Here is a 27,801-nt window from a genome sequence, read left to right on the forward strand (position 1 = left end):
CAAGCTCTTAGTGAGCAAATCTGCAGGATTATCATTAGTATGCACCTTCACAAGCTCAAGTTGCTTGTCTTCCAGTACCTCCCTGATGAAATGATATTTCACATCTATGTGCTTGGTCTTCTGATGAAAGACCGGATTCTTTGCCAACATGATAGCACTCTGACTATCACAATGCAAAACTGGCATATCTCCTGTAATGCCCAAATCTCCCACCAGCCGAGTAAGCCATATTGCTTCCTTGCAAGCCTCAGTGGCTGCAACATATTCAGCTTCAGTAGTTGACAGTGCAACGCATTTCTGCAACCGAGACACCCATGATATAGCACCTCCTGCAAATGTGAAAATATAACCGGTAGTAGACTTCCGGTTATCTGCATTCCCTGCATAGTCTGAATCTGTAAAACCATGCACCAATGCATCTTGCCTACCATAGCATATGCACAAGTCTTTGGTACCCTTGAGATACCTCAAGACACCTTTCACTGCTTCCCAGTGCCTCTTGCCTGGATTTGCCATGTACCCGCTGATGACTCCCACCGCAAAAGCAATATCCGGACGAGTGGCAACCATGGCATACATCAAAGAACCAACTGCAGATGCATAAGGAACCTTGGCCATTTCAGCCTTATCATCATCTGATCTGGGGCTGTCCTTACTGCTGAGTTTTAAATGTGGAGGCAACGGGGTACTAATAGACTTCCCCCCCTCCATTTCAAACCGTTGCAGTACTTTGTCAATGTACTCCTTCTGTGACTGAAACAAAAGCCCTTGGACCTGTCACGAGTAATCCGCATGCCAAGAATATGATTTGCATCACCCAAGTCTTTCATGTCAAAAGACTTATGCAGTTGTTTCTTCAAAGCACTAATCTCATGCTTAGATTTACTGGCAATAAGCATGTCATCCACATATAGAATGAGTAGCATCAAACTGCCATCCTTTGCCCGTTTGGTGTACAAGCAATGATCGGTCTCACACCTATGATACCCTTGGGACTGCATGAAGGCATCAAACTTCTTGTACCATTCTCTTGGCGCCTGCTTGAGTCCATACAAGCTCCTCTTGAGCTTACACACAAGCTGCTCTTTCCCTTTAATAGCATATCCCTCTGGCTGACTCATATAGATCTCATCATGGAGATCTCCGTGAAGAAAAGCTGTCTTCACATCCATCTGACATAAATCCATGTCGTCATGAGCAACAAGAGCTAACACTGCTCTCAAAGTAGTCATCTTGACTACAGGGGAAAAGATCTCATCAAAGTCAATGCCCTTCTCCTGCTTAAATCCCTTGGCAACCAATCTGGCCTTATACCTCGGTAAAGCATTTGAATCCACTTTGACTTTGTAAACCCACTTGCATGGCAAAACCTTTCTGCTTGCAGGTAGCTGCACCAAGTCCCATGTATCATTTTGAAGTAGGGAGTCCATTTCTGACTGCATGGCTTTCTCCCACTTCTTTTTCTCTGTTCTTCCCATAGCTTCCTTGAAGCTGGAAGGCTCACCACAATCTGTCAGCATGATAAAATCAGCCACATTATTGGCTCCTGGAACAAACCTGGCAGGAGGCCGTTGTACACGGGTGCTCCTCCTAACAAAATGTTCCGGATTAGGCTGCTGTCCAGCCTGTTCGTCATGCATGACGGGTGGCTGTACCACCATATCTGGCTGTTCTACAGCCCCATCTGTTGGCATATCCAGTGGTGCATCATTGGCAAAATTATCTGGCTGATTTTCAGCCTGTATACCCTCTTGAACAGGGTTATCTGCAGCAGCCTGCTGCTGCATATAAATGGGCATTCTTTGCTGTCCAACATCATCATAAATAACCCTCCTGTATTCCACAGGTTGCACGGGTTCCTTGTGTACACTATCCTCTTTAAAGATGACATCATTGCTGCGTATAATCTTCCGTTTAACGGGATCCCATAACCTGTACCCCATTTCACCTTCGTCACCATAACCCATGAAGATGCATCTGATAGACTTTGGATCCAGTTTGGTGCGCAGTTCTTTGCGTACATGAGCAAAGCACTCGCAGCCAAATACACGTAAGTGCTTATATGAAGGTGGCTTGCCAGACCACACCTCCTCTGGCACTTTCAACTCCAAAGCCTTGTTTGGCGACCTGTTAATAATGTGAACTGCTGTTTGCACGGCTTCTGCCCAAAAGCCATGGGGTAATGCAGCATAAGACAACATACATCGAACCTTCTCCTGAATAGTTCGATTCATCCGCTCACTTGCACCATTTTGAGATGCATTATGAGGGGCTGTGAGTTCCTGTTTGATGCCCTTAGCTTCGCAAAACTGCACAAAAGCATGTGACACATACTCACCCCCATTATCGGATCTGAGGCATTTCAGCCTACGACCTGTCCGATTCTCAACTTGAGCGACAAACTTCTTGAAAGCATCTAAGGCATCGCCCTTATGCTTCAAGAAATAGACCCACACTTTACGTGTGGCATCATCAATGAAAGTAATAAAATATTTTGCACCCCCTAGTGATAACTGTGGCATCTCACACAAATCAGTGTGCACTAGATCAAGCGGTGCTCTATTCTGGGGAGTTCTCCTTTTATGAGGAGTCACAGAATGCTTGCCAAATATGCAATGATCACAAGTAGGCAAATCTGAAAAAGAAAGAGACGGCAGATAACCCAAACGTGACAGTTCTTGCATTCCTTTAATAGACATGTGTCCCAACCGGCTATGCCACAATGAAACCTTTGGCAGCTCGGTTATGGCAACAACATGATTACCCACACTGGAAACATAAAGAGGGTACAAGGTATCACTCTTAGAACCCTCAGCCACTACAACCTGGCCATCAGTAATCACCCATTTGGAATCCCCAAATGTGGTGTGGTAACCACTGTCATCCAATAAGCCAGTGCTAATCAGATTTTTCTTGATTTGCGGCACATGGCGAACACCATCAAGCATAAATGTGCGTCCATCAGGGAACACTATCTGTATACTGCCAATCCCTGCAATCTGACATGCATAGTTGTTCCCAAGATGAACAATTCCATGAGTACCTGTGTAGGAAGTAAACCACTCCCTATGAGGAGTAACATGAAAAGAAGCACCTGAGTCCAAGAGCCAGGTGTGCATGTCATGGCCATCAATAACCAAAGTATGTGCTATTACAGCAGAAGAGCATAAAACATCATGTATGTCGCTGTCACTGTCCTCTGCTGCAACATTCACTGCATCCAAGTCATCTGCCTTGGCCTTGCCTTTGCCTTTGCTTCCATTGCCTGCATCCTTTGTTTCAGCCTTCTTGGCTTTCTGATCCCGTATGAACTTGAAGTACTTAGATTTTACATGTCCCTTCTTGCCACAATAAAAGCATTCAATATCCTTTTTGCCACGGGACTGACTGCGGGATTTGGACTTACTAGCAGATCTCCCCTTCTGCTGAGTCCTGCCTCTATCCTGTACCTGCAAGGCATTTGAAGACTTGCTGTTCGCATTATTCTTCCTGCTCATCTCCTCCATAAGGAGAGAGCTCTCTACATCAGCATACATAAGAGTGACATTCGAATTTGACAGGGTGGTCTTGAAAGTGTCCCAACTCTCAGGGAGGGTACACAACAAGAAAGTAGCCTTGAACTCCTCATCAAGGTTCAATCCCTGTGCAATAAGCTGTGTAAAGATTGAAATCACTCAAGTGTGAGGTCATAGCTGTACCTTCCTTCATGCGAATAAACCTTACTGGCTGAGCTCTTTTGGGCATACAACTCTTCTAGCCTCTGCCATAGGCCATAAGAGGTCTTTTCAGCCTGAACATTGAACACAAGAGTATCAGAAATAGTGAGCATGATAGCTGCCCTTGCGGACAAATCAAGCTCTTCCCAGTCATCATTTGTCATGTCAGATGGCTTGACACCCTTCACCCTTATGGGCTTAGAAATCTTCTTTAACAGAAGTACATTCAAACACTGTTCTGCCCATAATGCATAATTGTGTGCCCCTTCCAATTTCTTTATGTTCAGAATTGATGATTCACTTCCCCCTGATGCCATATCAGATAAGGAAAGTACCTGACTCCCTGTAAGTCAAGAAAGACTGAATAAAATTCTGATTTCTCAGAAAAAAACCTGCTCTATCAAGAGCCAGGAGCACTCACAATAGTGCTGTTTTTTACTGTCAGAAAATCTGCAGCAAAACAGAAAATTCCCTCCAGTTACTGTACCTTCTGACACACTGTACCGTGCTCAAATAGGCATAAAAAACAGTAATTTCAGAATGCTGCAGCTGCTCCACAAGTGCTTTAACAGTGCATCATCAACTGACAAAGCACAAAACACTGCTGTAAACACTGCTGTACTGATCACTTCTCCCACCTCAGACGAGGTATTGCACTGAATTAATATGCATAAACCACTTGGCATACACTGTTTTGTTCACAAAAAAAAAATCAGACACTTCAGCCTGTCACAAACCTGCAACAGAAAATGGGATAAATCCCAAGCAATCACCCTTCTGCCAAGGGGATAAAAGGCATCTGAAGATCTCTGACAGTAACCCAAGTGTTCTCAAGCAAAATCTGGGCAAAAGCCCCTTGATCTGACACTTGTACCAAGTGAAAACAACCTCAACAATGAGGGATAAGGCATACAATGTGCAAATCTCTCTGACAAAATCAACTAACAGTGTAATGCAAATACTGCCCTGTGTAGAAAAGGCATACACAGATCCCAACGTACAAACACTTAATGAGGAACCTTTTGAGCACTGTCAACGATGGACAGTTAGGGACCGAGTAAACTCGATGCGCCCTGGCCAAGCGTGGCTCAACTGAGATTCTCTGAGTGTTGCACAAGAAATGTGATCTGTATGAAAATGTCACCTCCACACTGCGGAAAGCGAGGCAAATGTGTGCTCTCTGGCACCACACTACCTCAAGGCATACAAAGCATCAACTGCCAGGCAAAAGCCCTATGATCTGCTCACCCGTAAACTGAGATTCAAACCCAGTAAAAGCATAAAAGTCCTCTACAAAATCAAGGCATTTCCTTCACGAAAACAGATAACTGTGCAATCAACCACACACTGTGGTTCTGTTCACCTCAAGCACGAGGGAGATGAAGGTACTTGCTGTACTTTCAAGAAAACACAGTTTTGAGAACTGAAAGATGATCCTGAATGAAGAGCAGAGTGCTCTTTCTCCTTCTCTTTCTTCCAAAAAAAAAATCTGTGCCTGCTGTACTTCCTGTACCTGCGCAGTCCTGCTGTATGTCCTGTACCTGCGCAGTGCACGAATCCCCCAAAAAAAAATCTGTCCTCTCCTGTTCGTCGCGCCGTCCGTACGGCAGCGTCCGTACGGTACGGCTCCTGTACGGCGTCCGTACGGCCGGTACAGATGGCCGTACCTGTCGCTGCAGGCGGTCGATGGGCGCGCGCTGCGCGCTCTGGCTATGCGCGGCCCGGTGCTGTGCGATGCACGCACTGGCTGCCCCTGCGCAGCTAGCAGCAGCTAGCTGCTGCTATAGCTTTAGCTGCGTGAGCAGCTGCGCTGCTCGCGCTGCCCCGCTCGCCGCCGCCCTTGCTCGCGCTGCCCCGCTCGCCTCCGCCCTTGCTCGCGCTGCGCCGCTGTGCCCCGCGCTGCATTGCCGTTGCTGTCCCGCTGGCCCTTGCTGCGCTACTGCCCTTGCAGAGGCTAGGTAGAGGTCGAGGGGATGGGTAGGCAAGGGTAGAGGGAGAAGAGGTAGACAGGAGTGGAGAGGGAGAGATGAAGGCTCTGATACCAGTTGAGGAGTTAGGAAGGGGGAAGAAGAGCAAGAGGGAGAGAGTGTGAGAGAGAGAGAGACTCAAATGTGCGGGTGTGAAGTGATGAGCCACACCACAAACTCATTAGTTTTATTAGGATTAGGTTTTACCCTATGACTGTCTTAAGACAGTCATAGATGTCCTATCTTTAATAAAGGGGTGGCAATGTGCCTTTACCCCAACAGAGGAGGGAGCGGAGGAGACTAACTGCTGCTCCTGTCTGCTGTAGGTTTGCTGCTCCAGAGAATGATCACAACACCTCGCTGCCCTAGAAGACAGCCAAGGTCCAGCCTCTAGGGAATCAGTCGGCAGCACTCCTTCCACTCTCCTTCACCCCCAGTGTGAGGCCCAAGGGAGTGGCTTCTGGCTGCTCCTGTCTGCTCCTGCTCTTGCTGGATAGTTGGGTGTTAAAAGAGGCCTGAGGCCTCTCCTTTTTTATAGGCCCTCAAGGGCCCCTTGTAGTAACCGACTGGTAGGCCCCTTCAGGGCCATTTGCAGGGCCGACCTGCCATGTGGCATTGCGCCACTGGCCAGGGCCCTACTGGCCTAGATTCAGGGCCTTTTGCAGGCCTCAGACCTGCCCATAGCCTCTGCCATCTGCCCCGCATTTTTCTTCATGCAGGCGCCTTCCTGCTGCAGCATCCTTGCCTGCTGCCAGGCCTATACCAGCCGTGTACAGCCACGTATGCATCCCGTACCTTCTCCGTACTGAAGTGCCGTCTGTCCTTGCTGGAAATCCCTGCACAATCAGGCTGCTGCAGGTCCCTGATGTCCACGTGTCTGCCCTGTACATCAGGAGCTTCACGACTTGCCAGGTACCCTTCTTGCTAGCCCATTGGCCATGTCTGGATAGCTACCCACAAGGCAGCCTGTGTGCTGCCCATCTGACAGCCTGTACCTTTTGCTGTGTGCTGGCCACATGGCAGCTCATGTGCTGCCCATGTGGCAGCCCCAATCCCAGCGGAAGGGGCCACTACCCAGCCAGAGGATCCTCCCATTATGGAGGCTCAGCGACCGCACCACCCTTGCATCAGCAGTGAGTCCCAGGAGCTCTTGATGCAGCGGAAGCTGCGGACGTTAGCCCGTTAGCGGCTGAGGAGGAGCGAGTCTAGAGCCCCGACGAGCTTGATCAGCAAGGGGGGCCTGTGGCTGTCCCTACGCCCCCCTCCCCTCCAAATCCCGCTCCCTTCCCACTATCCCCCCTTCCTCTTGGTTTCCCCCCACCCCATTCCCCTCCCCTCGCCCCTCCTACTATGATCACCCTCACCACCTGCCCCCCTCCCTCCGCCTCCCTCCCTCCCCCTTTCCCCTCCACCCCCCCCTCCACCTCCTCAGCAGGTTCTTCAGCCTCCCACCCCTCCCCTACCTCGACACCCCTGCCAGCAGGCAAGGGTAAGATGACGTTCTGTTCCGCTTCCTCACTACAGCTTCCGGACCAATCCAGGAAGGAGCTAGAGGGAAGGGGCTCGGCCTCACGGTCAGCAGCTCTCAATCTTCAGCCTGGGTGTCCCTTACCGCGGGACTTTTGGAGATTTGGACCCTGGAACTATCTGGAGATTTTGAACTCTCACCCTCTACCCCTGGAGGTAATGATAGTAGTCTTGCAGCCTCGAAAAGGGGGTTCGATTAGCGTAGTGGGCTCCTAGACACACCCAATTTGTGGATTCCAATTCGCATCCACAGGGTTTGAGAAGTGGTCCCTAGTGGTGTTTGATGCTATTATGGGAGATCAAGTTTCACGCATGATGGACGAGTGGATGGGGCCACAGGGAATGGACCTTTGGCAGCATGCCCATGGTGCAGAGGTGAGTTTTCATTTGAGCTTCACGCGAGAGGAGCCGATGTGTGGTTTGGCAGTAGGAGTTTTTAGATTGTCGCTTGAGGCAAAGGTTGATCAGGCATACTACTGGCCACTCCAGAAGTATGTGGAGTTGTTTGGGGTGGAAGTCTCCTTCATGTCGAAGGATCATGTATTGCTGTTGACTACGAGCACGGTCGTGGAGCCCGTGCACGTTCCCACTCACTATTGTCCAACTCATGAGGACAGGGATGCCAAAAACAAGGCTCTCTGTGAGTGGGTGATTGTTCCAAAAAGATTGTCTTATGTTACTTTGCCGCGGGTTTGGAGGGTGAGTAGTCTGTGTCTGTATGACGACGTACTAAAGTGGACACTGGCTCAATATCAATCTTCCACAAGGCGAGCTTATCCCAGGACAGGCAGTTTGGATGGGAGTTAGGATGAGAGAGTCTAGGATTGGGATCTTGAACGTGTATGCCCCAGCGTGCAGACATCACCGTACGGCTTTTTGGAGGAGGATTTCAGAGTGTCTTCCAGTTGTAGATTCGTGGAGTGTTACTTCAACAACCTGGAGTTTGGGGAGGACAAGCAAGGCAGTGCCTCCTTCTCTGAGATGCGAGCAGCAGAGCGAAGAACCTGGGAGCAATTCACTTTCATGATCAGTGGCAGAGACCCATGGCATGAGCCGGATTTCAGCAGGATACCTGGCAGCCTCCTCTTTCTTTCGAACAGAAGAGACAGGATGGATTGCTTGAGAGGCTAGACCGCTTCTGTGTTGGGGATTGGGCACTACATAGAGGCGGCTCTACTGGGATTCCGGCAGGTACCACGATGTCAGATCACTCTCCAGTAGTACTTCACTTAGAGCAGCCTTGTAGGGGTCTCCCCCAAAAGGGGGTCCGCATTCCAGAGGACATCCTGCAGGACGAGGAGATCCAGCAGGACAGCAGGGATTTGGTAGCAGTCAGAGACGGCACTGTGTGAGGGTTGGGCTTCGTGGGTGGATGTGATCTAGAGGAGCAGCGAGGAGCTGTAGGCTTATGCCCTTACGCAGAGGAGGGTTCTTCAGGAGCGCGAGCGGGAGAGACCTCGCCTCCATAGAGCGGCTCAAGGAGCAGAACTCAGGATCTCAGTGGCTTAGGGACAGGTTTGAGAGCGCTCGCCTTTAGCTTCAGGACACAGAGATTCGGCAGGCTGAGTTCTCCTATCACTCCTCGGGGCCCGATGGGTACAACAGGGGGGGACATGATGACGAAGCAGTTTTTTCAGGCCACGGGGCGGCGATCAGTAGGCACGCAATTGCAGCGTCTCCGAGATTCGCAGGGCATTATGCATGATTTTACAACGCTTTACACAAAGATTGAGCTGGAAGACCTGAAGTTTAGAATAAAAAAGCTAGTGGCTGAAGTTTTCAATCTGAGATTTGACAAAGATAGATGCAAAGTGCTAAAAGTTGAGAAAACAGCCTTATGCTTTGACTTCTTGTGGCTAAAAAATAAAGATCATGACATAGGTTCTAAAAAGAAAAGATACACAAAGGTAGTAAGTGTGGAAGATGTTTGCTCTTGGATAGATTTTCTTTTAGATAATCTTTACATCTCTTCTCGGAGGCAACTGTGATGGCAAATCAGCAAACACTTTTGCAAACTTTGAGAGCAATCTCTGCATATCACAATCATCAACACGGGGAGTGCCACCCTCTTTAAGGTAGAACGGGAAGAAGTGGCAACTCAAGTGAGGGCTTGACTTCAGAAGAGTTTCGTCACTCATAGCACTTCTCCTTTTGCATCCCCTGTGCTCCTGGTGAAAAAGAAGGATGGTTCTTACCATATGTGCATTGACTACAAAGACTTGAATAAGGTCACCATCAAAAACAGGTTTCCAATCCCTAGGATAGATGACCTGTTGGATGAACTCAAGGGTGCTTAGTTTTTCACTAAGATTGATTTGAGGTCCGGCTATCGTCAGATTAGAATGAAAGCTGGGGATGAGCACAAAACAGCCTTTCGCACAGTGAGGGGACTGTATGAGTTCAAGGTGATGCCTTTTGGATTGAAGCTACCTTCCAGGCACTCATGTACAAGATTTTGCAGCCTCTCCTTTTCAAATATGTGCTGGTATTTTTTGATGACATCCTCATTTACAGCAAGGATAAGCAGGAGCACATCAGACATGTCAACTTTCAAGCAAGTGCTGGAAATTTTGAGGTTGCATCAGCTTTATGCTAAAGCCAACAAATGCTCTTTTATGGCACAAGAGGTTGAGTATCTTGGTCACATTGTGAGCAAGGATGGCATTAGAGTGGATCCTGCAAAGGTGAAATGCATTGAGGATTGGCTGCAGCCATGCAACCCTACTCAGTTGAGGGGATTTCTAGGTCTTGCTTCCTTCTACAGGTGCTTTATTCGCAAGTTTGCCAAGAGGGCAGCCCCTATGACAGACCTTTTGAAGAAGGATGCTTTTATTTGATCTGCAGATGCACAGCGCAGCTTTGAAGACCTGAAATTCGCCCTCACTCATGCTCCTGTGTTTGGCATGCCCTGATTTTTCACGTACTTTCATTGTGGAGGCAGATGCTAGTGGCAAAGGATTAGGGGCTGTGCTAAGGCAGGAACACGTGGTAATTGCTTTTGAAAGCAGGAAATTGGATGCCAAGGAACTAGATTATCATGTGTATGATCAAGAGATGTTGGCTGTCTTCCATGCTTTCGAAAAATGGCACCACTACCTGTATGGTAGCAAAATCAAGGTTAAGACAAATCATAGGACACTCAGGTATTTCCTTACGCAGCCCAACTTGTCAATGAAGCAGAAGAGGTGGCTGGCTAAGGTTCAATCATATGATTTCGACATTGAGTACAGGAAAGGGAAAGAAAACGTGGTTGCAGATGCCTTATCCCGTATGTGGGCTTGCAATTTGTCTGCCATTTCTACCATCTACCAGGAGTGGATTCATGGTATTCAGGAAGAATACATGCAGGATTCTAAGGCAGCTTCCATATTTGTGGAGTTACAGAGGCCATCGAGTGAGGGGCATGCTGAATTTAAGCTGCATAATGGGCTATTGTGGTGCAAGGACATAATTTATTTGGTGCCAGATTCAAAGTACCGACTGCTGGTTTTACAGGAAATGCACTCATCTCCTATGGCAGGACATGCGGGTATTACTAAGACATATGAAAAGGTCAAACAGAGCTTTATCTGGGATGGCTTGTGGCGGAATTTGTCAGTGAATGTTCGCTCTGCCAGCAGAATAAAGTGGACAGCCGGTTACCCGCGGGTCTCTTGCAGCCATTACCTATTCCAAAAGGCAAATGAACTCACATTGCTATGGATTTCATCACCCTATAGGATCATCCGCAAAGTTGGCGAGGTGGCGTATGAGTTGGAGCTTCCCAGGACCTTCAGGATTCCTAATGTTTTCCATGTGTCCTTGCTAAAGCCACATGTTTGGACAGCATATCTAAGTCCTTCCTGAGCTACCACCTATGGATGAGGAGGGCCACATACTCTATGTTTAGGAGCGCATCATGGGTTTCAGGGATCACTTACTCCGAAACAAAGTCTACACTGAATATCTTATCAATTGGCAGGGATTCCGTGAGGATGAGAACTCATGGCAGTCAGAGAGCATTGTCCAGGACAACCCCTATCTCCTACCGGGCTGATTATTATTTGCTGTTTGCTGCACTTTTGGACAGCCATGCTGTGAAATTTTGAGGGCAAAATTCTATGGGAAGGGATGGCTGTAATGAAGGGGGAAAAAAGGGCCAAGTTAGAGGTCTTTAAGGTGGCAAATGTGGAGGGACTATATAAGTCCCCATCCACCCCTTACTATGTACCTTTTGATGTGACATCTAATCTTATCTACTCTCCCTTCCTCCTTCCTGCCTACGCTCACACTCTCTCTCTATCTCTCTATCCCCTAATCCTTCTCTCTCTTTCTCTCTCCTTTCCCTTCTCCTCTCTTCTCCTCCCTTCCTTCTGCTATTCTCTCCCCATCTCCAAATCTGCCATTCCCCCTTCTCTACAGCTTTGCTTACTAAGTTACTCTTATTTTGTTTTCCTCTTCTCCTCAAAAATTTGTTTGATGTCTCTTACTCCTTTCTTCCCTTGTCTCTTTTCCTCTCTGTTGTTCTTCCGCTTTTCTTATAGAAAATTTAATTTGAAAGATTTGGTATATTCTTGTATATAGAGAGAGATGAAGACTTCCTCCTCCTTTCCTTCTTTTTGAACTAGCATAAATCCATAATTATAGTCATGTACCTATGCATTGACTGTAGATTGTTGACATGAAAGTGGAAAGAGTGGAATTTGATCAAGGTGTATGACAAGTTTTTGTGTTTGAGAACATGTTTGTGCCCGACAAATGTGTGTGTGCTGTCAAAGCGTGCGAGCTTCCTGATTCCATAACTCCAGATCCTAGATCAGGGGGGGTGATTTGGGCTGCTGCTCAAACTTCTCTCTGCACTGGGGTCTGGCTCGAATGAGGCCACCTGAGAGATGTCACCACACTCTCATCTAGCTGCTCAACAATGATCATATTAGTTTGGTAGCACCAATAAAAGTATTGAAAGTTTATTGGAACTCTTGGTAATTCACTAAGGAATTATTTAAACAAATTGGAACATCATGTCATAATTGTGTTAGTGATCGTGTGTCAATGTATTTGTTCGAAAGATTGCTTTGTTGGTCTACAAGCTATAGAGAGAAGGCTGAATTTACTCAGCAATTAAGTTTGTGGAAGGCTAAAGATAAGCCATATGGTTGGTGCTCCTTAGAAGATCAAACTGTGCAATGGATCTTCGTATTTCTAATTAAGTTTCAAATTGTTTTCTTATGTGTGTCACCAAAAGACATGTGCACTGTTTTGTCTAATTGCCAAGTTTGCTTGCAAGTTTAGAACTAGCCTTCGTCATGGTTGACTCTGCCCTTCACCTCCGGAGTGCCGACAGATTCTCAGTACGAAGACTTTGTATAAATGGATGCTCAAGTATATGTGGGTGTGTGGATTTGTATGTGTAAGAGCATATGTTTAAACTATGGTCTACACCCACTGTTGGGCATTGATGACGTCAATGGGGATGTCATAGTAGCTAGTCCCTGCTATGCGTGATGGAGTTTATGGTTTTCAACCTTACGAGTGGCTATCATGAGATTGAATGTAGTGTTTTTAGGGGATGAGTTGGGCATGCTCATGGATTCATCTAGATATGTGTTCTACCGTATTAGCGGACATGCAAATTTCACCTTTTGAATTTTTCGTCCATGTTGCTGCCTGCTGGTATTGCGATAATTCTTTCTATCTTACATGGTGTGTTGCCCTATCAGATAGATTTAGATGCTTGTCTAGGAGAGACTAAAATGACATCTTTTAGTCTTCATAAGCCGTTGTAGCTTGAATGAAGAGATTTTGGGCTACTTTTTTATTAGCCTTCTCCTTTAGTGCTAGCCTTCGTCATGGCTGAGTCTGCCCTTCAACTCCGGAGTGCCAACAGAAACTCAATACGAAGACTTTGTATAAATGGATGCTCAAGTATGTGTGCGTGTGTGGATTTGTATGTGTGAGAGCATTTATACTATGGTCTATACCCATTGTTGGGCGCTGATGACGTCAGTGGGGATGTCATAGTAGCTAGTCCCTGCTATGCTGATGGAGTTTATGGTTTTCAACCTTGTGAGCGACTATCGTGAGATTGAAACTGCACTATGTTTTATTTTTAGAGGATGAGTTTGGGCATGTTCTCGGATTCATCTAGATATAAATTTGTGTGAGCTGAACGTAGTTCACTCCCCAAGTGTACTGAACTGAAGTGAAGTACAATGAAAGAGATGGGGGTTTTGTCTAAGTGACAAAACCCTATCTAATCACTAACCGTAGTTAGAGATTAGACTGTGGTTAGGGGTAAAAACCTCTAAGAGGGAAAAGTGCCCCTAACCCACTTATTACATTACATTGGCCACTGCCTAGAATATAATAATAATTCTAACACCCCCCTGCAGTGCCAATGTGGTGTACAAGGTAGTGATCGATCACCAAAAGGAGATAAGTTTAGGGCACTGCGAAATGCCTCAAACTTCTCATGTGGAAGTGCTTTGGTGAAGATGTCTGCAACATTGTCATGTGTTGACACATAGATCATACGGATCTCCCCTGCATGCAACTTCTCTTTAACATAATGATAATGAACCTCAATGTGCTTCGTGCGAGCATGAAACACAGGATTCTTTGCCACTGCTATAGCACTTTGACTATCAGTGAAAATTGGAGAAGGACCCTCCAATATTGGACGAAGATCAGCGAACAAACGTCGCAGCCAAACACACTCAACTGTCGTTGTGAAAGCTGCCCTGTACTCAGCTTCACATGAGGAAGTAGCCGCTGTAGATTGCTTCTTGCTCAGCCAAGAAATGCAAGCGTTGCCCAAAAAGAAACAATTACCACTAGTGGACTGCTTGGTATCATAGTCTCCAGCCCAATTTGAATCACTGTAAGCATGCATCAGCAAGTCAACCCCCTGGGGAAACATCAAGCCAAAAGACTTTGTGCCTTGCAAATAACGGAAGATGCGTTTTACAGCCTGCCAATGTGTTGTCTTTGGGCTGTGCATATATCTGCTCGGGCGGTGTATTGCACAAGTAGATGAGGCATCCAACAGTCTAGCTGTAAAGTGTGACATCCACTGATTCACCAGCATCATACATAGTAAGCTTCAGCCCTGGGTCCATGGGAGTGGCAATAGGCTTAGAATCATGCATGTTGAAGCTATGCAAGAGCTTCTGCACATACTTGGATTGAGACATAACGATGCCACGCTTGTCTTGTATAAACTGGATCCCCAAATAAAAATTTAACATGCCCAAATCTGTCATGTCAAATTCAGCTTTCAACTCAGCCTTAAAATTTGCAATTATATCCTCATTTGACCCCGTGAGCAGCATGCCATCTACATAAAGAATGATGACCAAAATATCCCCCCATCCTTCTTGATGTAGAGGGTGCTTTCCATAGGACTATTGTGTAATCCCTTACTTGCCAGGAATGCATCTATCTTGGCATACCATGCATGTGGGGCTTGTTTCAGCCCATATAAAGCTTTGTTAAGCTTGCAAACCTGAAGTGCATTGCTGAAAAGCTCAAATCCAGGAGGTTGCTTGACATAAACCTCTTCCTACAAGTCCCCATTAAGGAAAGCTGTTTTTATGTCCAGCTGATGGACATTCCACACAAAATTTGCAGCCATTGTAATAACTGACCGTATGGTGGTCATCCGGGATGTAGGAGCAAAAGTCTCCTCATAATCCATGCCCTTCTTCTGTGCATAGCCTTTGGCAATCAGCCTTGCCTTGTACCTGTCAATAGACCCATCTGGCTTCCTTTTCACCTTGAAAACCCACTTGGTGCAAATCCACAACATTTTTTTTCTATGGACTGCAACTCATTGTGCATGGCATGCATCCAATGCACATTATCCTTTGCTTCTTCAAAAGAGTCAGGCTCCTCTTCATCAAGAAGAGTCCCTGCATAAGCTGTCTCAACTGAAAGAGTCCCCCCTGCGTGCCTTACTGCACTTCGAGTCCTGCCAGGCAATGGGGCCTCAAGCCTACTCTCCTTGAGAGTCTGAAGCAACCAATTCGGGACTGTTTTGGCTGCGTGTATCTCTTGAATCTCTTGCTTGACGACTTCATCCACACCCTGTGGAGGTACAAAATCAGCCGGTGGCTGAATCGGGGTATGTGGATCAGGAGGAGGTTGTTGTAAATTTTGATTTTCAGCGGAGGAACCAAAATGCTATAGGAAGCATCCCCTCAAACACATTATCTGAAGAAGCTGGAATCTGAAATTCAGCATGTGTATGTGCTGAATTTTTAGAGAATATAACATCTCTACTAACAAAAATCTTGCGTGAAGCAAGATTGTAGTGACAATAGCCTTTGCTTTGTGAACTATACCTCACAAAAATGCATTTAAGTGCCTTATCTGACAACTTGCGTCGAAAATCCACAGGCACGTGGGCATATGCAACACAACCAAAAACTCTGAAATGGTCCACTGAAGGCTTTCTCCCATGCCATGCCTCATAGGGAGTGATTGTCCTTAAAGCCTTGATGGGAGTCCGATTCAAAATATAGTTGGCACACATGACGCCTTCAAGCCAAAACCTGTGAGGCAACTTCTTACTAGTAAGCATGCATCTATCCATCTCCATAGGAGTGCGATTCTTCCGCTTAGCTTTGCCATTCTGTTGAGGTGTAAGCCTCACTGCATCTATGAATGTAACAAAATAAAAATAACCCCCAAAACAGGTGTCCTCATGGGACCGTAGACATCGCTGTGAATAAGCTGTAATTTTCGTGTAGCTTTCACTGCACCATCCTTCTTGAAAGGAAGTCTATGCATCTTGCCAAGGATGCAATCTTCACATGCATGAGGAGGAGGTGACTCTAAAGGAGGCAATGCATCAACCATATCATGCCTCTGAAGTGTCATTAAGCTGCCATAGCTCATGTGCCCATACCTGGCATGCCATAACTCCGCATTCTGCATCGCAGCAGTGGAAGTGCTCACTGATAATGCAAGATCGGATCTTTTTTCATATAAATCAAGCTGAAAAAGACCCTGATACAAAGTGCCAGACAACATCAAAGCATAGTCATTCTCTTTGTCTCTGACTACGCACTTATCATCATAAAAAACAACCTGAAATCCTCCTCTATTAAGAGAGGACACTGAAAGCAAATTCTTCTTTATGCCTGGCACATAGAGAACATCTGAAATTCTGAAATCTGTGCCATCAGTGGATGTGAGAATAATGTCTCCCACTCCACACACTGAATAAGAAGAATTATTTGCACAAGCCACCTTCTTTTTGGTAGGTGGAGGATGTAGAGATACAAAAAGACGCTTCTTGGAAGTGATGTGCTTTGACCACTATCAAAATACCAAGTATTCAGTGTATCATTGACACTGAGAGAGCATGCATCCTTTGAAGGATCATAACTACAAGTCAAGAAAGCATCATAACTGCAAGTCAAGAAAGCATAAGGATCATCATCATTAGTGGCTGTAGCATCTGAACTACCCACTGAAAAATCTGAAGTGCAAGTCAAAAAGGCATAGTGCTCTTCCACAAAGTTAGCTGCAACATCTCCCCCATCATGAGAATGAGGAGTTGATGCATCTAACACAGTTATACGTGAATCCCTTTTCTTCTCTTTAGCTATGCGCTTCTTGCATTCTCCAATATAATGACTTGCAATAGTGACAAATGCCCTTCTTTTTCTGCTTATCTGCATCACCCTTAGCCTTATAAGAGGGCTGTCTTGAATCAGCTTTATGCTGATGTGCGGGCTGATTGGCATGTGGCTTTTGCTGCCCTTTACCCTTGGGCTTGAACTTGGAAAGCATGGCATGCTCGCCAGCCCGGGTTGCCATATTTCTTCTTGTCTGCTCCTCCTGCAACAGAAGTCCTACCAACTCGTGAAAGGAGAGAGGATTGCTGCCTCCCCTCAATGACAAATTCAGCGAGATGTGGAATCTGAGATAGGACTCAGGAAGAGAATTCAGAGTGGTGGTTATCATCTCTGAATCCAGAATGACTTCATCAATATTCAGCAATTGTTCCCTCAAGTCCTAAAGCTTTGTGAGGTGAGAATTCATGGAATCTCCCTCATTCATATGCGTATGAGAAAGTTCTCGCTTCGGAAAGGAAACTCTGGCATCACTTCTTGTTGCAAACATACTCGCTAGTATCTCCCAAGCTGCCATTGATGTCTTGCATGACCGAATGCGAGGTATAATGAACCTCTTGACAAAGAGAGAAATCACTGAAAGAGCTTGTGCCATCTCTAGAGTTCCATCTTTTCTGCTTTGCTGTGGAAGCTCCTGGAACTACTTGGGCTGCATTTTGACCTCTACCCCTACCTCCAATTGTAGGAGTGATAGGTATAGCCACTGTATCTGGTCTTGCTTCATCTCCATTGACATAATCCCAAAGATGTCTGCCAACCAAGATATTGCAAACCATAAAACTCCACAAGGAGTAGTTGGTGCCATCCAACTTATCCTCCTGTGTGAGAACTACGAACACCTCATTGGGGTTGTTCTGAGCCATTTTTGCCAGATAAACTCAAAAAACACAGCAAACTGACCAAGTAAAATCCCTTTTTGAGATGTCAAATGCACAAGTAAAATCTGCAAAGAAAATCTGCCCACACTGACAAATACTGTCACAGCCTATCCAAGGCTCAGAATGCACCTCAATGCTTTGCTGAAGGCCCAAAAATCTGCAAATAGAATTTGCAAAAAGTGGCAAAAGTCTGCAAATTGATTTGTACTGAGTCCAGAACTGCTTGTAGACTTCCAAAATGCTCTTTTACCTGCAAAATTGCAACCCGAATGCAAAAGTCCCAATTTCTTGTGGGAAATTGTATACAAAAGAGGGCAAATGCACTGAAAGCCCCAAATGTTGCACAAATTGCACTCTGCTTGCAAAAGCCCCAAATTTCACTGCAAAATTGTTGTGTAATTGCAAAAGCCCCAAATTTTTGGGCAACCTGCAAACCAATTGCAATGCCTGCCCACAAATACAAAATGCCCCAAGTGCTCTGCAAGATATGAGCCAAACAATGGCTATCCGCAAACAATGCTTGCCAAAAAACCAACTGCTAGAGTATGCCTGCAGGAATGAAACTTGCACAGAAGGCCTAAAGTGTACGGTCACTGTACAGAATCGGTACAGTGTATGGATGATTGTGCGACAGAATGTACGGAAGCAGCAAGTCGGAATGCATGACAGTACGGATTGTCAGTCCGTACGTTGTATGGACGTCGTACGCTGCTGTACAAAAGCAGTACGGACGATGGAAATGCAACAGTACGGGCGGTACAGCGTCGTACGCTTGTGCGGACGGTGATATGCGCCTGTGTATAGACAGATTGTACAAACGGGAGCAAGCAGCTGGTACGGGATTCGTACAGTCGTACGGACTGTACGGGGGACTGGAGGTTGTAGGTCGTGATGAAGCTGTACAGACGAGCGGGAGGTGGAGTGCGAGAGCAGGGAGCAGGTCCGGGAAGGAGAGCTGCTCTGATACCAAATGTGAGAAAAACAGGAAGAGCAAGAGTGTGCAAAGGGAGAGAGTGAGCTGAAACGTAGTTCACTCCCCAAGTGTACTGAACTGAAGTGAAGTACAATGAAAGAGATGAGGGTTTTGTGTAGTGACAAAAGTGACAAAACCCTATCTAATCACTAACCGTAATTAGAGATTAGACCAGGGTTAGGGGGCTAAACCTCTAAGAGGGAAAAGTGCCCCTAACCCACTTATTACATTACATTGGCCACTGCCTAGAATATAATAATAATTCTAACAAAGTTTGCTTGCAATTGTTGTTTTGCCTCTCAAGAAAGATAGACAAGCTTGCGTGGTTGATCCTTTGTGAAGCTTGAACCAAGCTTTTTAGAACTTCAACTAAATGTGTTTGCTGTGCTGATTTCTGGAGCTCATATCAGTAATCAACTTCTTGGTATTGAAGTTTTACTTGTTCCTGCAGGCTTATCTATCAAACATGGAAGATGAGAGATTGCATGTCGAGAAACTGACACACCTGACTGAAGCAACAGGTTTCAACAAAGGGGAAGATATAAACACCTCTGGGATCAATAAAGTATGCTTTTATCCACAGTCGACTTTGGTTCAAAGGCTGCGTTGCCACTGGCTTGACATAGATTGACTTGTCTTGTTGGTTTCAGGACCAACTTTCAGATATCATGGATGATAGCTGGTCTAATTCAGAGTCAAAGATGTCAAAATTTGCTCGCTGGTTTCCGTCTGAAGGTATGAACAGAAACTCATGATTTGACAATGATGCAGGGTTTATGGCAGATGTGAGCTCAGCACTGCAGCTATTGTTTTGTTGTTATGTTTTAATGGAAATTTGGCATCACTTCTCAGGGGCTTATTTATCCACTGTATCTTTTTGGTCGGTTCTTCTTTTTGGGACCTGTCACAGAGGATGCCTCCAAACAAAGGGCTGTGAGGATGAGCAAGACTTCTAGTACCACGTCATCACTTTTAGACAGTGAGAGCATACTCAGCGACCATTTTGATGCAGGTAGGATTTGGTAAGTCACGTGTGTATAAAAAGTTCATGAATCTCAGACTAATGTCCAAAGTCTCTTTAGGATTTTTTTTAAGTCCACGTGTTTTTAAGGACCCCAATAATGGTCTTCTAGGTGAGCTGTCAAGTTGTTAAGCTATGCAATGCCTTAGAGAATCTTAGGTGCATTGTCATTTTTTTTTTCAAAGAAAGGAACCTTCTATTAATGGTTGAAAGATTTCATACAAGACAACAATCCCGAAGGTGCTGATTATGAAAAAACCGGGTAAAGGCTGAAAGAAAAAAACCGGCCTGTTCCAGAGAAGCCTAGCTCACTGCCTAGTGGGTCTCTAGAACTGGGGCTAACAGCCAAGTGAGGGGACTATACAGCCAGCGAATCCCTCGCGGAGTGAAGATGTAGAAAACACCTGCAAGCCAAGCCTTGTAGAAATGAGCACGCCTCTCAATAGTCGCCTTGGAGCCTGGAGTCCCATGCTTCCAGGTGGACCGTAGAGTGTAAATGATATCCTGCTAGATGGCAACCAAGGTAGCCGAGGGTGGAACCGAGTGCTCTCCCATCACAAGACAGCACCGAGCCACCCAAATGTTCCAAGCCGTGATGCTGGCTAACACCTCTCAAACACTGTAGATGCACTATCCAGGGTCTTCACTGCCAGAGAAACCTCCTTTGTGATTGTCCTGACCAAAGCTGAATGTGCTATGTGAGTCCTGATCCTCCCCCTCCTGAAAATCATCCTCCTGGGAAGGATCCCAGTTGATAGAGATCTTGGGACGTTCAAGCTTCTGTTCGTATCCTTGGACAAGCTCCCACAAGCCCCTATGGATGAAACATGTCTTCATGTTGAGCTTCCAACGGGCATAGTTGATGCCATTGAGCTTATCCTCCTTGTACACAAGGGTCCCATGAAGCTATTCCAAAAACCTACTCCTACTGCTGATCCTGGCACAAACAGTCCACAAAGCGGAGAGAGAGAGATGCAAGATGGGATGGAGGTGTGAAGGAAACTGCCCTTCTGATGTCTTCAACACGAACCTCCTTTGCTGTCCACGACTCCAGCGGGCTGCTGCAGTCAGCTGCCTATTTCCTCAGCCTCCGGACTAGGGGCCGCCGATCCTGGGTGTTGTCAAGTATGTGGGAAGACTGTACCAAACTGCTGCTGCTTGATAACATGAGCAAATTGCTCAGACCCGCCTTGAGCCTCTGCCTGGAATCGTACAAGACAGCCACGGATAGCCGCTTTGAAGCCCTGCTACAGAGCGCCCTGTGTCAGGCTTGCTTGTTTGCTGTCCCAACCATGCAGGCTGCCTGTAGGACCTGTAGCCGACCCTGTGTATTGAGCACGTATGTGCAGGCTGCACAAAAGAGCCGCCTTAGATCAGCTTTAGGTCTCAGCTTCAGAGCTCACATCAGCAGCGCAGGATCAGTCCCCTAGACGTGTCCTCTACATGGCAATGCCCTCAAAAAAATGTGTCAGCTCAGCCCTGTCTTGGACACTCATCACCGATGGCGAATGATACCATGTGAGAGTGGTGCACGTGCATAAGTGTGAGAAGAGATGGAGAGAAAGATAGACACACCAGATAGGCAATAGCAACTATATATCAAGATCCAGGGATACAATTCACAACCAAGGGGCTGCACAAGTGAGAGAGAGTGCTCCAAGAAAGGCCCTCAATGTGACACACATGGAGCGTGGAAGGGGGAGCCTTCTGTAAGCCCGCAGCCACCATGTTTGGCTGGCCAACAGAGTGACCAGCCAGGTCAGATGACCCAAGCAGCCAGGTTGGCTGACCCGACCCTGGTTGGGTTGGGTTGATCCGACCATATGGGTCAGTTCCTAGTTGGGGCCCAGTTTGTGCACCCCACCAAGCCATACCTAGCCTACAGATCTAGCATAACGTAGCCTATCCGAGCCTATCTAAGCCTATCCTCTCCGGGCCGGCACACCCACATAGAAGCTCTCTCTCACTATAAGATGCCATACATTAACATACATTGCATAGTGCAGCTCTTGAGGGTTGTTCTAATTCTTCCTTTGTTTTGCAATTGAAGCAGTGTAAGCTTGAGCATCAACATGCCTAAAAAAGTAAGGGCAGACCCGTTGCAGCACAACAGGGCAGATCGTCCATACAGCCCCGCACCCGTCCCGGGAACCTCCATGGCCATCGTGGCAACGCATGGACCAGCAAAGGGAACTGGAAAGCTACACAGTCCTACTCTCACGGGGGCGGGCACACCCACAACACAGGCCCTCACTCATCTACCCTAGCCTCACTCATTGGGTGGGCACACCCACAAGCAAGGCCCTCTCTCTCTAGGTGACATCCGGAGATATTGACCTCTAACATTCTGTGGGGTCTGCTCTATGGTGGGAGGATTTCTTTGTTGCAGAAAGTGGATATCCGCATTTTGAGTCAAGGAGCAAGTTCCTCTCCTTGTGAGCGCTTGTGGAGTAGCTTTGGGTACATCGCATCAAAGAAGAGGAACATACTTGTGACACAAAAGGCAAGTGACCTTGTGTTTCTGCATGCAAACGTACTTTTGCTTCAGAAGATGAATGCTGGGTACAGCGGCAAGGAATTCATTGGATGGCAGGCGAAGAATGGTAAGGCAGCCTGTGGTGGGTGCATCCATGGTTGATGTTGGAGATGACCAAAAAGATGGAGACCATCCAGATGATGAAGAGGGCAGCAACCACAATGCTGTAGATTTAGATTGATCATTGATGTGGACAGTGCTGAGTGGATCATGCATATAGCAGCTAGTTTTTTTAGTTCTAGGAGCTTGAGTAGTAGTAGGTCTCCCTCTCCTTTTCTTGGATTCCAAGACTCAAGATGATCTCAGATGCTTGTGCCTTGTCTTGGATGGACTTTGCTTTTGTATGCCAGTTGGCAAGCTATAATGATTAATCTAGATCTATTATCAATGATCAGTCATGAATCATAATTCATCTATAAGATTCAGTATTGAGTTTGTCCTAAGTCTTGAGTCCTTATTCCAAAAGCAATTGCAACGTTTTTGAGTCTTGAATTCTAAGTTTAAGGTTTCTAATGTATAGAATATTATGTTTGTTTATGGGTATGGTGACGTGGCATTTCCTTCCCGTTCTCGTTCCCTAGGATGTGGGCGTCCCCTTTCCCCAGGGGGGCGACGTTCCGTTGCCGTTCACGTTCTCTAGTAACTATGATTTCAGGTGGCCATCAGTGAATCTTCCGAGGTACAAAAGAGGGCCAGGATGCCCCTCATATTGGCAATCCTGTTGCACCATCCTCATTTAGAAACAATGTGGCTACTTACAGTGGGGAAACAGGCCACTATAAAGTACATAGACTTCAAGAGTTGGCAGAAGGAGCGGCAAGACATTGCTGATGCTATTTTGCATTCAATATTTTAGAATGATTAAGGAAAATGGAGCTGTTGGAGCTATAGACACATGGACAACGGTGATCTACAAGGCAATGTGCACTAGTGGGCTTGATGGGATAAGAAGGACCAACAGAACTCTTGACCCAATCAAGGAGGATGGGATAAGTCTAGTTGTGATGATTGGAGTGATGTCATAGATAAAAGCGGTATTAGCAGTACAAGAGAGGTTATTTTCCTGCACTTTTCTTAACTCTTCAATTGTTAAGTGCAATATATATTTATTCTATATTGTTGAATATATGTTATCCATATTATGATTATTGAGCATAGTATCGGAGAATTTCTTTTTTCACAAATGGCAATGTTTTTGTGATTGAATTATGATCAACCCACGGCCATTGATAATAGGAGTGCTAAATGGGCATGTAAGAAGCTAGAGCTCCTACTTTCCAATTCAATATGTAGATAAGAAACAAGTTGAGCACAAGGTAGCTTGAGCGTCTGATATATTTGTTAGAAATTAGAGGTACGAATAACTCAAACCTCATGCAGCTGAATGCACTCCGAAACCCTTTCCAATCACTCGAGATGCTCTCCAATCACTCGAGATGCTCTCACATAGGGATAGCCTCACTGCAGAAAGTAGAGAGCAGATAGGAGAGAAGAAGAGAGAGAGAGAACTTAAATCATACATGGATGTGGGAAAACAACTCACAAGAGAGTGCAAGGCTTCCAGCATAGGGACTGGGCACGAAACAGCAATCCGAGTGATTGCACTGCTGGGAACTCTGCCAAAGATGACTATACACTCTCTCTAGTCCACGCTGCTAGCAACCTATTGTGCTGCTTTGATACTTATATTTGTGCTCTTGAACTCTTGCTTTTGAGCTGTTTTTGTGCTGTTGGATATTCGTCATATTCTTTTGTTTCTTTCTTTAATTTTTGCTACTCCACTTGCTTTTGGGCCCTTCTTGTACCTGAGGCGCCAGGGTTTACTTAGTTTGGTCGTCAGGTCTAAACATGTCGACCGCAAATTTCCAAGATTTACTCTCTGGTCAAGATTGTTCCTTTCTTTTCAAGAGTTGGGTCACCTCCAGGATTTTTAAATGCATAAAGCGGTTGTATTCACTTTATTTGAGTGTGTAGCCCCTTTATTTATACAAATCTTGTGTTGCAGAACTGGAAAACATAGAATGTACATCTGTGAATGTGAAATATACATGTATCTATAGGACGCACCAGATATGTGTGTGCATGCACGTAGGCTTGTCTATCATCATGGACATGCCGCATGCCTACAATTCTACTTAGGATCGTGACTTGTTAACTGTTATCCTGTGCATGCATTACACGATCTATTCTATGGATGGCGTTTTGCTGATTGCTGGGTGCCATGTTTGGAATCTCTTTTGTGAATTGTTGATTTCTTTGTTTCCTCATCCATTGTTGAATGGCAAATGGGACTCGAGTGGCGTAATATTTCGATGGTAAAATCTGATGCAGATAAACACCTGTGTTTTCAGGGGCCGATGGTCAAGAGAATCTGTTGACATGCAATTCTTTAAAATTCATGCATTTGGCTTTGAAGTGTGAAAATCCGGCAATGGCTATCAACCCTTTGGTAGGAAGTTCTGAAGCAGGCACAGCTAGTAAAGAACCTACCGACAACAAATCTGTCTCTGTCACCTCCATTTTGCCTGTCAATATTCACGGATGTGTTGTTCCGATGCCCTCTGGACCCTCGCTGGAAGATGTGGAAAGAGTTATAACTGGTACTGCAAATAATGCTACTTTGGTGAGTTCGTTAGAACAACGGATCAATGATCAAGGAACACTCCAAGCTGGGCCTACAATACGAACTAGCAAACTGGTGCTTCCAGAGTTACAAAAGCCTTCGTCTAAAGCTGTACCAGAATCAAAGGTGGCACCAGTATTTCTTACATGTGAAGATGTTGAGCAGTCTTTACTAGCCGGAACAGTGCAATATAGCGAAAGTACAAGTTCTTTTGGGCTGGGTAGAATAGAAAAAGGTATGCCTCAAAGTACGTTTGATTTCGTCCATTTTCTTCACATGGGATCAGAGAAAAACAGAACTGAGATTGCAGATGAGCAGAGTCAGGCTGCTGAAAATGATTCACCAAATCACATGGACAAAAGTGCTTCTCGTCATCTCATGTCCCTTTTGCAGAAAGGGTCTAAGGTTGTAAAAAACCCTTCTCTATTTGAAGAGTCTGGTAGTCCAGTATCTCTAGAGACAATAGTCTATCCAATGATTCCAGGCCAGAGAACCGAGGATTTAGAAGAGCCAGAGACTGATTCCAAGGTATCAGAGATTCAAAATCTTGAAACTTTGTTTGGAAAAGCATTTGTGAGTGAGTTGCGATCAGTGGGTGAGCCTGTCTCAGGCAAGACATTGCTGGATGATCGAAGTTGTAGTGCCGAGGAAAAGGCACCTCAATCCTCAATTAGTAGGGATTTACACAGGAAATCAGGATGTGTTGATGCTGGTTCTGGTGTAGAGGATGGCAAAGCAGAGGAAAATTTTGATTTTCACCTTCTAGGCAAGAAAGAAAATTTTGAGATTCCATTGCATCGTGATGTACATAACAATTTGTGGGCAAGTGTTTCTACTCATGCACTTCCTTCCATGATCAGTGGAACAAGCTTTGATATTCCTTCCACTTCAAGGGGGTCATTCTCAGCTGACTTGGGGCAACCACAAATGTCTTCCCGTCTACCTCATGAAGGACACATGTATCATCCACCAGGTCCTAGAGGGCATTTTCTTCCTACAGCACAGATGCCTCCACAAGGACGACCTTTTGAGTCAATGCATGGACCTCCACTTGTTCATGAAACAACAGCTCGTATGGATCATCATAATGACCAGGCTCTTCATGGCATTGGCATGTTTCCCCCTAATGGTCCTTTTCATCCCTTGCATGCAACGGTTTTCCATCAGTCTGGCAGTCATCGGGACCAATTTAGGCAGCAATCTGGTGGACCATCTCCTCTTGTGGCAAGTGCTTACAGGATGCCATCTTCTTTTCCTTCTGGTTTTGACTTGAGCAATCACACGGCAGGTCTGGGTGGTGGTGCTGGTTTTGGTTCGTCTGACAGATATAATGGAGATTCATGGCAAATCTCACATGGTATTCCAGGCTTTGGTCCATATCTGCAGCCTATTTCTGCAGTGTTACCTGAAAGGAAGCTTGGATATGGCAATTCTGAGCTAGGTGGACCGGGCACCAGTGTTCCGTTGGATAAATGGTTTAATGCAGGCAGAAGGAGGCCCCCACAAAGTGTTCCAGGCTTCAATCCCTATCCACATCCTGCTTCTGCCATAACTCCAGACAGGAAGCTGGGATATGGTTAAAGACCCTGCCAAAGATGGACTTGTGAGTTCTTCATTTGGATTTGGATAATGATAGTTCTTCTAATAGGCCTGACAGCCTAGAGCTCTGTCACTAGTGAGGTGAGCTAAGTTGGGTCAAAGCTTTGTTTTGATAGCCAAAATTAATGCAGTTCTTAAGCTGCAGTTATGATACTTACGTCATCCTGCCTTAGTTTCTGTTTTTAAAAGTGTTACACTTGCATGTCAGCTCTAGTCATCACATTTACTATGTTGAATGTCATCACGTCTTAAATTTTGACATCATTTTCTTTGATGGTGTCTTAACATGGATCTAGAAAGGAGAACTTGTTGCCTGAGTTCTGAATAAGGTTTACTACTGGCCCTTACTAAGGTGGCTTTTTGAATGGTTTTCCAGAGTCGTCATCAACCAAAGCAATGAATGCCTCAATAATTCTTAAGAACTGTGATTTTTGAAGCTAAAAAGTCTGCGATTTTCTGGCATAAAATGGATTTTCTATTTAGTAATGGGTTGAGGTGAGACAATTATGTAGCACTTTTCTGGTTGTGTTACATTCGAATGATCTTATCATAGTACTTCAGTTTAGAGGATGCATGCAGTGTGTGCATAGAGATGTTTACTGGTTAAAATATTTTGAACTTCAGTCACATTTAAAAACTCTACACAGTAGCACTTTCCCAGAAGGTAGCATCAGGATATATGTAGAGCCTGATGATAGCTGTGCAATTGAAGTTATGAGGTGGTTATAGCTAGGAGGTTTCAATCCTTGCTCGTTGAGGTAAAAATTTGGTTAAGTTAATCTGTTTTAAAAACCATTTCCTAGGTTGATGAGATGTTGGATGGACCAGATTTAGAAAGTAACGGGAAGATACATAGATACATTGGTGATATTGCAACATGTGTATCTTTGGACTTAGAAAATTTCGTCTCTAGGGGGAGAGAGAGAGATAGAGATAGAGATAGAGCTCTCTCTCTCTCTCTCTCTCTCTCTCTCTCTCTCTCCTCGTGAAAGCAATGCTACCTTACCAACATAACTTTTTGTGCATGTCACATGTCAAGAGATTCGATCTTGTTGTATGCGCTTAATTAATGCTCAATATGTGCTACACCTTTAAGAAAAAGATAATTTTTAAAATCGAATTCTCGTGTTTGTTTTGGCTTAAAATCACGTTGAAAGCTGATTGTAAAGCCCTTTTAGTTAAAGATCTCAATATATGTGAGTCTTTTCCTAATACTCAAAATTGAAGTCTCGGTGTGCGACGTGTTTGTTTTGGCTCAATATCATACTGGATATTGTGAGTGGTGATTGTGAGCTAGAATATTATGACGAATATAGACCACCACACTCGCACCCATAGGCA

At 45.5% G+C, this 27,801-nt stretch overlaps 1 protein-coding gene across 2 annotated transcripts in view; it reads left to right on the forward strand.

The window, feature by feature from the left end:
* LOC147895521 (chorismate synthase) overlaps window positions 1-26,829 on the forward strand; it is a 40,466-nt gene extending 13,637 nt beyond the window's left edge. For both annotated transcript variants that reach the window (XM_087383329.1, XM_087383330.1), the window contains exons 8-11: window positions 19,133-19,246; window positions 19,332-19,416; window positions 19,592-19,693; window positions 24,590-26,829. In XM_087383329.1, the coding sequence (XP_087239455.1) occupies window positions 19,133-19,246; window positions 19,332-19,416; window positions 19,592-19,693; window positions 24,590-26,442 (2,154 nt within the window). In that variant the 3' untranslated portion in view covers window positions 26,443-26,829. The remainder of the gene's footprint in view (window positions 1-19,132; window positions 19,247-19,331; window positions 19,417-19,591; window positions 19,694-24,589) is intronic.
* Window positions 26,830-27,801: the final 972 nt, after the last annotated feature.

The sequence above is a fragment of the Dipteris shenzhenensis genome, chromosome 13 (genome assembly GCF_047967505.1).
Source record: "Dipteris shenzhenensis isolate YYH24624 ecotype China chromosome 13, Dip_SZ_1.0, whole genome shotgun sequence".
In the NCBI taxonomy this organism is placed as follows: Eukaryota; Viridiplantae; Streptophyta; class Polypodiopsida; order Gleicheniales; family Dipteridaceae; genus Dipteris; species Dipteris shenzhenensis.